The following is a 12,669-nucleotide window of genomic DNA, read 5'->3' as shown; positions in this document are numbered from 1 at the left end:
AGAGCTCCTGCACAAAGCTGCAGCTGCCCTGGTGTCTGCCTTGCAGCTTTCCTGCTCATCTCTCAGTACTGAAGGCAAATGCCAAGGGCTGCTGAGGGAGCAGGGAGCCTTCAGAGTAACATATGGGGGAGAGCTGCTCAGGGAAAAGTAAGGACATGCAGGCAATTTTTTATCATTTGCAGCTCTGTTTTAAACTAAGAACCTTTTGTGTTGGCTGGTTACACCAAAAAAAAAAGTAATGGCAACATTCAAGAGAAAAGGAGCTACTGCACTCTGATACAGCCTGCCCTGTAATGTGAAAGCTTCTGGTTCATTAGAAAAGATGCACATAATTCTGAGGTCTTTATGGTTCACTTACCAAAAATTACAGGAAATTCAAAGTACAGAGTGTTCCTGAGCTCTCATTTTTTAATTTTCTTAACTCGAGAAGATATGAAACTCTGGAAAAAGCAGGTGAAAAAGAGCAGGTCCAGTACTCTATATCCCTCTGCTCTCATTTGTCTCCTTCTTTGCAGTCTCCATCCCTCCCCCAGTTTGATATTATTTTGTTCTCCCCTGTGTTGGCTTTCCATGGCCTCTCTCCATACACTGCTGTCCCCTGGTGTGCTGCTTTGTTCCTTCTCCACTGAAGGCACCATCAGTAGCCAGAGAGGGTTTGGTGATTGTCACCTCTCAGCTGGGGTGCAGGACAAGAAAAGAGACCAGAAGAGCTCAGTGAAGGGAGGCACTGAAGTGACCTGAGCCTCAAAGCCACCACAAGTTCCCCAAGGACCCAGAGCCCAGCCTGGTGGCAGGGGGGAGGCAGCACAGGGGTCCCAGCCTTGCTGGAGATGCTGCCCCTGGCTCTGGCAGCCACCCTACACGAGCAGGGGCCATTATTCACTGCCATGCCCAGGACAGAGAGGACAAAGAAAACAGAAGCTCCTTTAGCTCTGGGAAAAGGGATTCTCTTTCTCCCCATCAGTGGTGCCCACAAACATAACACCCACCCTCCAAAATACCAATATACTCCCTAAATACAGGCAATTTAGGCTTGAAGGTCTCCCAGCAGGCGTGACAGGGGTGGATGGGGGTCATGGAGTTGCACAGGTCTTTCTTTCACAGCCCTTGGGTCAGGAATTGCCCAAGCTCACACACTCAGCCCAATGCAACAAGAGGGTTAATTACCAAGCTAGGCAGCCTGGTTATAGCTAGCAATAAGCAGCTCTCTATTTTTCTTTAAGAAAAAAAGAAGTCAGTAATTCTTGGAACATTTATTAACCCCCTAGTATAGGCAATTACTGTAAGATAAAGGTCTGCCAGTCTTGCATTACCATAAATTGCTGCATGTTGCTTTTCTACAGCACAGTGATGTCCACAACCAGTGTGAATAAATGCTAACATTCGATTTTTAAGCTTGATTCAACCCCCTCGACTGAACGTTTTTAGCAAGTCTTCACTTTCAGTGGCTGTTGGGCTACAAAAAAAATTATTATTTTATACAAGCCAAAAAATCCAGGATGGTATTTCACTGTCAGACTGTTTTGTAGCTCAGTTATAGGTAATCTCATATATTTCCTAACATGCAGAATGGAAAAGAGAAAGGCGGGTGGGAAGTACAAAACCCTAAGATCGCTCCTGCTGTCTACTAGGTTTTGTAGTCACATACAACATAAAAAAATAGTGGCAATAAAAAAAAAAAAAAGAAAGAAAAAGGCTTTGTAATAGACAGAACACTGCCAACCAGCTTTAAATTGAATTACACAGCCTGCTAATCTTTATGATGAAATAAAATTTCTTTGAACACTACACATTATACTAAAATCCGCAGTGCTTTCTCCCCAGCCCCAGCCCCTCTCTGCTCAAAGCAACTCCTCCACCCCGAAACCATTGTTCTTTCCAGCCTGGAATGTGCTGCTCTATTAACAGAAAGACTTATTTTAATTAGCTATTGTTAATATGGTGTGCACGGTGTGAAAATGTAGGAGAGAAGTATTTTTGTACTTTGTATTTTTGATGCAACATTAAATTAGCAAGTGGAGAAATGAACTGATGGTGTACAAGGAATTGATCCCTCCACTACTCTCACTGAAATCATTCTCATTACAATATGTGGCTGTGGCAGCAATACTGGAGGAGGAATCTGATGAAAATGTCTATAAAAGTTTCTACCTGAGTGGCATTAGTTGTTTCATGCCTAGTCAATACAGCAACCATAAATCTCTTTTCTGTTTCAAAGTGGATTTGCGGGAAAGGGGGAATTGAAAGGAAGAATTATTTGGGTTTTTTTACAAATTTGGTTTGGTTATAGCCGGTTATAAGAAACCTGATCATCCCCTCCCCCCTTCCAAGACAACATTAGCAGCCCAGGGAAGCAGATCCAAGAAATGACCAAGCAATTATTGTGATTGAAAATCCATTCAAGAATTGTGCAATACTTTGCAGTGCTCACTGGCTCCTTTCTTTCATTGAAAATTACCAAATGAATATATTAACTTAAACTTATAAAAAGCCAATCACTCCAGAACATTATTCTCTTTGAAAGCACATTTTACCTGAGCCAAGTTTTCTAATGGCTGTCAAATAACACCTTTATATTTGGTTTGACTGACTATGGCAATTCGTAAGGAGAATTTTATACTTTAGTAGCAAACACAGTTTAAAAACCTTCAGTTTCTCTATAGACCATTAGGAGACAGCAAAAATAGATTTTTGTGGAATCTCTTTATGAAGAATTGCAAGAAATAACAAGAGCAGAACAAAAAAGAACTGATCAGATATGAATGATCTTACACTGCTCCTCAGGCATAAATTCCATTTTAGTCAGTGGAAATTTTACTACCTCAACATTCATTTTATGCAATTGCTTCTATTTTACCTTCTAAGTTATACTTCTGGGGTTCTGTTTCCCACAAAGTATCTAATATGTGACCCTGAGCAGAGGATAAATATGAAGAAGCAGCTATTGTAACCATGGCACAAAAGGAGAATTTTGTACTTTTTCCTACTTTTGTTTTTACATTGCACCATAGATTGCTACATCAAGAAAAACTGAGCTATTACCAAAAATGTACATGGTTGTATTTTCCCACTACTTTATAAATATAATAAAATGAAACATTCAAACTATTTTTGTATTCCTTTGAGAAGAAAAAACAAAGATAAAAATTAGTAATAATATATCATAAAAAGGTACATGCAAATAAAAGCTGAGCACTGATTATTAATTCAGGCAAGCCATATGGGAATTGAAAACTAAGTACAAATGGGAATTTAACCATGACATTAAACACAGTTCAAGTTAGAACAAAACCAAAGGACATATTCTTAAGTAGTAATGTGGCAACAAACCCTAAATAAACGAGGAAGAGGTTTTTTAAAATTTTATGGCAACGACAAAGTGAGAGAGATAACCCAGAAAATTACTCAATCAGTAAAAACCCCACAAATCCTCAGCACCAGCTCAAGTCTAAATAAAATATCTCCATGCCATGCCAGTGTCTGAAGCCTAAGGAAGCTTCTCACCAGGTCACCATAGCAGACAGATTTGTTTCCAAAATTCACTAAGAGATTTTCCAGGGAGTTGCTTCCCTGTCCCCAGCACAGCTGTGTAAAACTCACACAAACTTACAGGATTCAAGCTACCTCAGCATTTTCTTTCACTTGCAATGAATGCAATTTTTTTTCAAGTGCTCAGTTTTGTTCATCAAAATGGTATTTTATGTTTAGTCAATTATTCATTCTAGCTATAACAAGGAGAGCAATATAGAGTTCAAAATATGCTCCAGATGGTAAAAACACAAATCAGAAATAAATCAATTTATTAAAAAGGAAGACATTTGTTTTTATTGCCATAATTTAACTTTAAAATATCCACACGCTTCCTTCTGGTTCTAAATTACCCCGAAATACTTTGAGCTAATACCCCACTGAATCTGGAGAAATTGAGGACTCACTGGTTTGTTTTTTTTTATAAAATAGTGTGATGTCAGACGCCAAAATAATTCCCATCAGAAATACACTTTTAGGGAGCAAAACACTTCATCACACTGAGACTGCTCTCAGTGTACATTAGTAAAAGGAACACACTTACTCTAAACCCAAAATGAGCCATGCCTGGAGAGGAGATGAAGCCAGATAACGAAGCCAGACCAGAGACTGAGAAAGGATAAAAGTGGAATGTGACCCTGCATTTTTAAACAGTGATAAGAAAAGAGCCTGATCTTACTATTATACTATTCTGGCACAGTTCATTTTTTTTTCAAATTGAATTATGCTATCTTCAATATCAAACACATTCTGGCAGGTGTCTGGCTTAACAGTTTTGAATATAATTTCAAATTTCCACAGCACTAATGCATAAATTTAAGTGTAGACTGGAACCAAGTGTCTGTCCATAGTTCTGAGAGCAACACCACATTTACATTTTGTCATTTATTCCACTTAACAACCAGCAATACCAAGGTGATGCTGCTATTTTCAATTACTAATAGTCACACAAAAATGAACTTTAAAATAATTGACAACACTTTGCTGAGGACCACATCCACATATGCAGAGCTTAACAGGAAAACCTCTGCATTAAAATTATATAATCATTCTCACTTCAAGTAACATGATCAAGGAACTCCAGCATAGATGATTTTTTTTTTTTTAGCTCTAGCAACAATGTTTACACTAGAGGCAAGCACATATTACAGGTAAAGAAATATTTGCTCCAGCACAAACCCATATTTATTTGGCCACTAAACCATTCACAAAGTTTTTACAGTCATTATCCCAAAGAAATTAAAAGAAATAAACATTCAGAAAAAAGCAAGACTTAAAAAAAAACATGAAACAGTCAAGTTTCTAAATCTTAGAACAACTCAGGACAAACCTAGCTAAATTCAACTTTAAGCTCCAGAGACAATAACCAGCAGTAAAGTCATCAACTGAATTTACCCAAGTCTACCACTGCAAGATTTTGCCTAGCTTGTGCAGGAATATTCTTTATAATAGAAACCTTGCATGGGAAGAAAAACAAACCAACCAGAACCAAAAAATGAACACAGTATGATATAACCACTAAACAAAAAAGTACAAAATGGGCTATTTGAGAAAAATTTCTGAACTGAACTCGAATTATTCACACAAGCAAGGATATGCACAATCAGGCCCATAGGAACTGAGCAAAATAAACATATCAACTCATTAAAGATCTATCTGCCTGAATTTATCTTGGCTTTCTCTTCAGTTCCTGTGAGTTATTCAATCACTTCCCATCACCCAGAAAAGGAAATATTGCACTATGAAGACAGAGCTATAATTAGATATTCTTCTATTTCATTTCACATATATGACTGAATGAGAATGGATGGGAAAAACATGAACAGAGACAATAATAGTTAGTTGAAACATTCAGTAAAAAATATATTTGGCACAGAATAACATCTCAACTCTTCCTCAGCACATAATGCTGTGTTTACTGCAAAATTAGTTAAGTTAGTATAAGAGATTTTTAATGAAAACAATTATAAATTTAAAATAACTGTGTTTAAAGCATTTAACAGTCCCTAAGGTCAAGTGATTACAGCAGTTACAAGACCCGAGGGACATGTTCACACCAAAACCAAGTGAATAAATTACCTCAGCCTGTGTGTGTAATCACTAAGTGACCACAGAGGTTATTCAATGCATAAGCCCAGATGACTTCCATGCAAAACCAATAATGAAAATGTAACAGCCAAAGGGAAAAAGCATTTAACTAGCAAAAGTTGCTGGAAGGGCTGAGAACTTGGAAGAGTGGGAAAGAGAGTGTGGAAAGCAAACTCCATGGCTTGGCTGTGCAGACAAGGAAGAAGGGACAGACAAGATGCCAAACATTTTTCCCAGGTGAAAGACCCAAACTGTTGCAAAGGGATGCAAGACTCAAAAAATACAAAAGTGCAGAGCTTTAAGCAGTGCTCTCAGCACTGTATAACTCTGGCATATGTAATGCCCAGTGAAGTACAAGCAAGGCAGGAGCACAGAATAATCATCTTTTAACTTTCCCCTTGGCTTTACTGCCAGGAAAAATTATGGACAGTTATTGTGTTTTAGTTATGCCATGATATAATTGTAATGGAGGCAAGACCCTGGTTTTTAGCACAGAGTAGGTAAGATAAGCTGCAGAATGAAAGCCAGCTTTGATCTGGCTTCTCTCCCTCATGACATAAATGATACAGATGCCTTGTCTTCATTGCAGCTTCACAGCACAATCACTGGTGGAGAAAACCAGACCCATGAAAGACAGGAAAACATTTTTCTATCATTTTTCTGTATTTGATGGCAGTTCTCAGTGGAATAGCTTTGGAATAAGGTTCCTACCAACTATGGTGAAAAAAAATGCTACTGAGGAAGCAAAAGGAATCCTGCTTGCTCCTGCCTGCCACTGGTATGTATTCTTTTTAACTACTGCACATCATCACCTCACATCACTGAAGGTATTAAATCTTCACAACACACACAGTAAATAATAACATAGTAAATGGTAAAACACAAAAAACACATTTTGCAGATAGGAAGCTGAAAAGAGAGGCAAAAGGACATGTCTGACTTCAGTGGTTTGATTCCTGGTGAGGATGCACTGAAGCAAATATTCACCAACATTCCTACAGGTGAATCAATTTGCTGTCTCACCCCATGCCAGGAACCTAAGAACAGGTATTGTCATATAAAAAAATGTTCTCTGCATCTGAAATAGGAAAGCCTGAGGCCAAAGCCAGCAGGCCCTCACACAGCCAAAGATTCCAGTTTCAGTGAAACTGCAAAATCTGCTTTCTCAGATGAATATTATATTGTCTCCTATAAGAACTATGCAGAGATGCTAAGAAAGCCCCTTGGTAAGTTATTGAGGCTGGAACATGACCTATTCAAAGGGTTCTAAGTCTTCTGTTGGGAATGTTAAGTCAAGGACCTATGTGTTAAAATAATATCATGATGAGCCCCGTTAGATACAAGGAATGCCAAGTGGCTGCCAGCACTGCAAGATTGCCCACGGAAGGGTGGAAGCATCCTGGCACATTATTTGGGTTGGCTTTCTGCAGCACTGAGTGTCTTCAAATGCCAGGCACTGGCCACAGGCTCTGGCTGTATCAAAACAGCATTTGTGAAATTACTCAGGGGCCAAAGAGGAACTCAGGGGGCCAAACACTGCTCTTAGCAATGCACTCATGGAGATCTGTGCTCTCCAAAAGGCAATTCCTCTTCTGGAGCTGCAATTACATGCCCAGAAAAACGATAGTTTTGAGCCTATCGAATCTAGTATCACTTTCTAGAAATAAGAACAATCAAGCTAAGTTAAAGTGATATGATTAGAAAGCCCCATTCCCATATGCACAGCAAAAGAAAAGAAGGACAAACACTCATTAAAATAGGGTTGTGGAAAACAGAGGTCAGGTAAAAAGAAGAGTATGAAGAAAACACAAAGAGGGATGACCAGGCAGACAGTGTAGAAGTTCTTCTATTTAAAAAATTTCTTTTGCAAATCCAAATGTTCCTTACATATCTCTTGAAGAGTCAGCCAAGAAAGTCCAACACAATAAAATTATTCTATTAAAGGCACGTAGAGATGTTGCCATCACACAGTAGGCAAGAGAGAATGCAGTAAAACCTGAGGACAAAGCTATGCTTTGAAATATTTTTATTTGATACTGTAAATTAATTCGAATGTATTTTTGAAAATCAGCTGATCAAGTCACCTTCAGCTCTGGGTATTTCTAGAGCAAGAGGTGACCTGGCAGTGCACAGCCAGCCTGCCAGTGGCATTCACAACAGGAGCCTCCCACACAAGTTCCCTCCTTCCTTTTGGTTTTCTGCTGTTGCTATTTAATTGCCCTCAATTCTAGCAATATGCTGTCAGGGCACTGCTGTCAAACACAGCAGAATATGAAAGGTATCCTCCCAAAGAGATGCTGACTGCCCGTGATCAAAGCCAGAATGCCAGTACTCCAACTCAAAGGGGCAAGCACGTGAATATCACCCCCAAAAAAATTCTCCTTTTCCAAACACTATTATTGATTCTGTATTGTGGAAGAAGGACTTTCATCATTTCCAAGTATGTTGTAACTTCCAGCACTGCTTTAAGTTATAGCAAACCCAAAATACAGTGAGCAGCAGTTTTGGCCGTGGATACAAAACCCCCCAGCATCAAGTAATGGGACCCTGTGTCCTTTGTATGAGGTGCCACCAACCTCCTCAGCACTCCCAGAGGGCTCCACAGCTCTTGTCGTGCAATGACAGAATCTTTTCCCCAAGGTAATGCAGAAATACAGCAAAGTCTCTGAATTTGTCTTAATTAACAGAATTATACTGAAGCTAGAAACAGCACATCACATGAGGAGAAGTGAAGTAAGGGTGGGGGGAGATTTTCGAGTGCCCTAATTCAATTAGGAGGCAGTGACTGACACTTGGACAGGAGAGGTTAATTGGGGTCACCAAAACGCAGTAATTCCTTACCTAACCAGTCATTAAACTTCTTAACCTCAGAGGGCAGTCCCAGCTCGGTGAAATCGCCCGTGTGAAGAAGGATGTCCCCATAAGGCATCTGGATGCCATCTGTTCTGGAGTGCGTGTCTGAGACGCAGACAAAGCGCGTGTGGCCCGCTGGCTTTGGAGTGTCATATGGGATGGGGTCGACCCTAGAGCAGACACAAAGATCTCGTAACAGTCACAAGGTTAAAACCCTCACATCCATTATTTCAGATATCAGCACACATCTCTCTCGACAAAAGCATCCACACATCCACTGACACACACCCTGCTCTGCAACAACACTGCCAAAAACCCGGGAGGGACCGCAGTGCTGCTTACAAACTTACCTGGTAAGGAAAAGAAATTAAATTATACACAAGATATGGCACTTTCTGATACTAAAGAGTACGTAAACATTGGGAAGAAATGGATTTAGGAGGCTTTGAATTCAGATTTTTTTACATCCTGTGCCTTATTGGTGAACAGGTACAGGGGCCATGAAATAAGAGGTCTCACAGGTGGGGCAGGAACAGGCTCTCACCTGAGCTTAGCAGCTGGTTTTGTTCAAGGGCGTATGTACTCCTACAGATTCCAGAGCAGAGCATTTGTTTACACACAATAAGGTACATTCAGGAGTGCTTTGATGAAGGCTGGAAACTGCAGAACCAAATCTAGTGACAGCTTCCTAAACTCATACAAAATCCTGAGCTCATCTTCCCAGAATCTATAAAGTCAGGAACTGATGTGCTATCACACTAAGCAACCACATATAAAACCTTTTTTTTATTATTTATAGCCAACAATGCTAAAAATTTAGGTCAATTGGTTATTTGCAAGCTATACTTGGTGATTTGATCTTATCAATTACATGTGACCCATCATGGAAGTCTGGTCATTTGGGTTTTGGTCTTTTCTTTTTTTTTTCTTTTTTTTTAAGCAGAATAAAGAAAAATAATATGTAAGAGAAATGCTTTATGCATACTTAGCAGTTAGAAGCTCTAATTTGTAACAGAATAACTTAAATACAAAAGGCAACCCATTCCCTACTTTGGAATAGCAATTATTTCTCTGCAGAGTTACCATAATATGATTTGCTCAACACTTGAATAGCACAGCATCTGGATTAGTGCCACAGAAAATCCCATCTCAGTTCCACAAAACTTCAGCTCATTCCATTGATGTGCCACTTTGATCTTGGTTAGAGCTTAGCTTCAGCTAGAAATTTTGAGGTATTTAGGAGTTATGTCAGAATAATAGTCCACTTACGTCTCAAATTATCAGGCTAGTGAAAGTAAGCTCCAGCTACTTTAAAGCATCCAAAAGAATGCTGTTCTAAGACTTATTTGGACAAACTGGCACAACAGGCACTCAAAAATAGGTGCCTGAAAATAAAAATAAACCGGTTTTATTAGTTTTGCCCTGCACACTGAAAAGAAAAACCAGTAGACATCACTGTGAATTTGTCCTAAATCCCCATAGTTATAATGAGATGTATGATCAGTAATAAAAAGTAAAGCACAAACCTTGAGAAAATACTCACTTTTTAAGATTACTTTTGTTTGCTGAATAAACCAAATTAGCATTTAGTTTTTACTTTACACTGAACTGTGTGAAAACTTCTACCAGTGCTCCCTGCATAGGTGAGAAAGACCAGAAGCATCCTCCAGGATGCAAATCAGTTCCCTGAGGGCTGAACTCTGGGGAGTTTTACAGTGGTTCCAGAAATCAGACTCTCTATGGATATGTCCTGGTCTCCAGTGGAAAACTGTCCCTGTGAATGCACTTTACTAAGTAGATTTTACTGAGTTAGAATTTAATTTTGTTAGAATTTTTAAATTATATTAAATAATTATTATACTTGTTAGACTATTCACAGCTAAAATATTAGTGGGGGAAGCAGTAGGGGGGAGATATTTGTTAGACTGCATTTTCCTAGGTGCCATAATTAGGTCCTTCCAATCAAGCTGTATTTACCATAAAAGTACCACACTTCATTGACAAGGGCCACTGAATTAATTTGCAAAATTCAGGCTCTCCAAGATGATGCTTATTTTAAAAACAGATTCGACTGCCAGCTGGATTGGAGAGAAGAGAATTTGGTAGATAACTCTTTTTGGGGTTTGGTACTGTACCCCCTGTTCCACCCAAAGCACCAGGTACAATTACCTGAGCCATGCAACTGGTTACCAGTGCAGAAAACCATGACAAAAACCTATCAATCAATGGATTTTTTTTTTTTCTCAGCAATGATCTGAAATTAATAAGGCTATTATTCCAGAGAAAAATTAATTTACCCATTGAAATTAGATTTGCAAGCTGGGCAGAACTGCAGTCAGAGGCCATAGTGCTTTTCTACATGGTGTCTTCCTTCCAAAATATGGGGGTCCCCAGATCAACATTTCCCTCCTTCCAAGCATGTTTACTGCAGACAGCACAAAAAATGACCACCAGCTTTCATCATCACCACAGAACTCGTTCAGAGTATCTCTGCTTGAGCTATGACCAGCACTGCCTGCCCTGGGGAGTCCAATTTTGTTTGTACACAGCAGCTCTGCTTTTCCTATTCTCTGCAGTTTGCAGCCAAACAAACCCTGTTCTGCTTGAGGCAACCCCTATTAGAGTACGGCACTGAAATCTGGTTTAGGATTTTTCTACTCATGCAATGACTTACTTACAGAAAATTCTATAATCAAAATTCATTAAGTGGCTGACCCTTCTTTCTGTTCTTTACAAACACTTTGGTGTTGCCAAGTAACCTTTATTTTATGTCTTAGCTGCCTTCTCTTATTCAGGAGTGCTTGCCTACTAAGTATTTCAAAGTGAGATACTGAAGGTTATTGTGTTCAGTCCATCAATTTATCTTACTCAAAATTGTCCTTCAATAGAAACTTAATAAAAGTGGTGTTATTGCCAGTCCTAAAGGCTCAAGTTTTGTTTTCAGCTGCAGCATGGCACACAGCAATATGAGAGTCTCCTTTCCCACTGCATCCCGAGAGGGCTGGGCTCTGCAGGCACTGCCCTTTCCCAGCTCCTGCTGACACTGCTCACTGCAGCTGCTGGGCTGGGATCCACTCACAAACCAGCAGCTGGGGGTGACACACTGGCATTGCTGAAACCTCTGGGACAGTTCATGCATCTGACCCTTACTGCAGTTCAACAGCAGATAAAATAATTATTTTAGCCCCATCCACCACCATTCCACTGAATCAGAACAGGCTAAGAAATTCAACTTATTCTTTACCTTTGCTCCAAACAGTGCATCCAGCTAACTCTGACACTCTCCATCACCACCAACACTTTATTTTTTTCAATCTTCTTGACATGGCAGACTAAAACACTTCACAGATTATTTGATTACTGCATTTGGAACAGCATGCTCATGGAAAGATGCAGCAAAAGATATTTCAGAATAATTTAAATGTTCATTAGGATTAATATAGCAATCAGGAACCGGAAAACAACATAAGTTATGTTGCACCTTAGAAATTCAGGCACTTGGCTGTTTTTAAAAAGTTTATGTAAGACCCAGAATGAAATCCCATAAGGCAGTTGAGCAATGACTGCTTTGTGAGATCATGACAGTAATGTAAGATCTGTCACATTTAATGCATTTATGACAAGGGTTCAGGAATCAGAAGGGACAATGTAACCTTCATACACTTCTAGAAGAACCTTGTTTATCAGATAAATACTTGGCTTTACTAAACTGCCCTTACCACCAGTGGTTCTCATTTAGAGTAAGAGTCCCTCAGGTACAAAGCTCCAATTTGCAGCTCCTCACACACTGCATGCAGCAACAGCACCATCCAGGCTCTGGGTTGGCCTGCTCAGGTATCACTGAGCAGCCCCTCCCCAAACCCAGAGCAGCCTCAGCCCTTCCAAGGCAGTGGGTGTGTGTAAGCAAGGGGTGAGTGCTGTCCCTTGCCCTGTCACCTGTGCCCAGTGGCACTGCTCCATCCTGGGACCGTACCTGTGCTCCCCATCAGACAGCAAATCTCACCATGCCTTTAAAAGCCAGAGGTTAAATAAGGATGAGCAACACAGACGATATCAAGGGGGTTTGAACAACAAGGTAGTGGGGGCTGAATTTAGGAACTCACAAAAGAGGAGCACCTTGGGCCTTTCACAGGCACAGGGGCAAAGGACATTGTTTAGGATGTCATGCTAAGAACAGACGTGTTAACTGTGCATTTCAGC

The 12,669-nt window shown here is 39.9% G+C and overlaps 1 protein-coding gene across 3 annotated transcripts in view; it reads right to left on the bottom strand.

The window, feature by feature from the left end:
* Window positions 1-12,669, bottom strand: part of MPPED2 (metallophosphoesterase domain containing 2) — a 103,927-nt gene that overhangs the window by 59,264 nt on the left and 31,994 nt on the right. For all 3 annotated transcript variants that reach the window (XM_014884593.2, XM_088175261.1, XM_088175262.1), the window contains exon 3: window positions 8,458-8,639. In XM_014884593.2, coding sequence (XP_014740079.1) covers window positions 8,458-8,639 — 182 coding nt within the window. The remainder of the gene's footprint in view (window positions 1-8,457; window positions 8,640-12,669) is intronic.

Source organism: Sturnus vulgaris, chromosome 18 (genome assembly GCF_052056855.1).
Source record: "Sturnus vulgaris isolate bStuVul1 chromosome 18, bStuVul1.hap1, whole genome shotgun sequence".
Lineage (NCBI taxonomy): Eukaryota > Metazoa > Chordata > Aves > Passeriformes > Sturnidae > Sturnus > Sturnus vulgaris.
The sequence above is the reverse complement of the archived record's forward strand: the minus strand, read 5'-3'. Positions and strand labels throughout refer to the sequence as shown.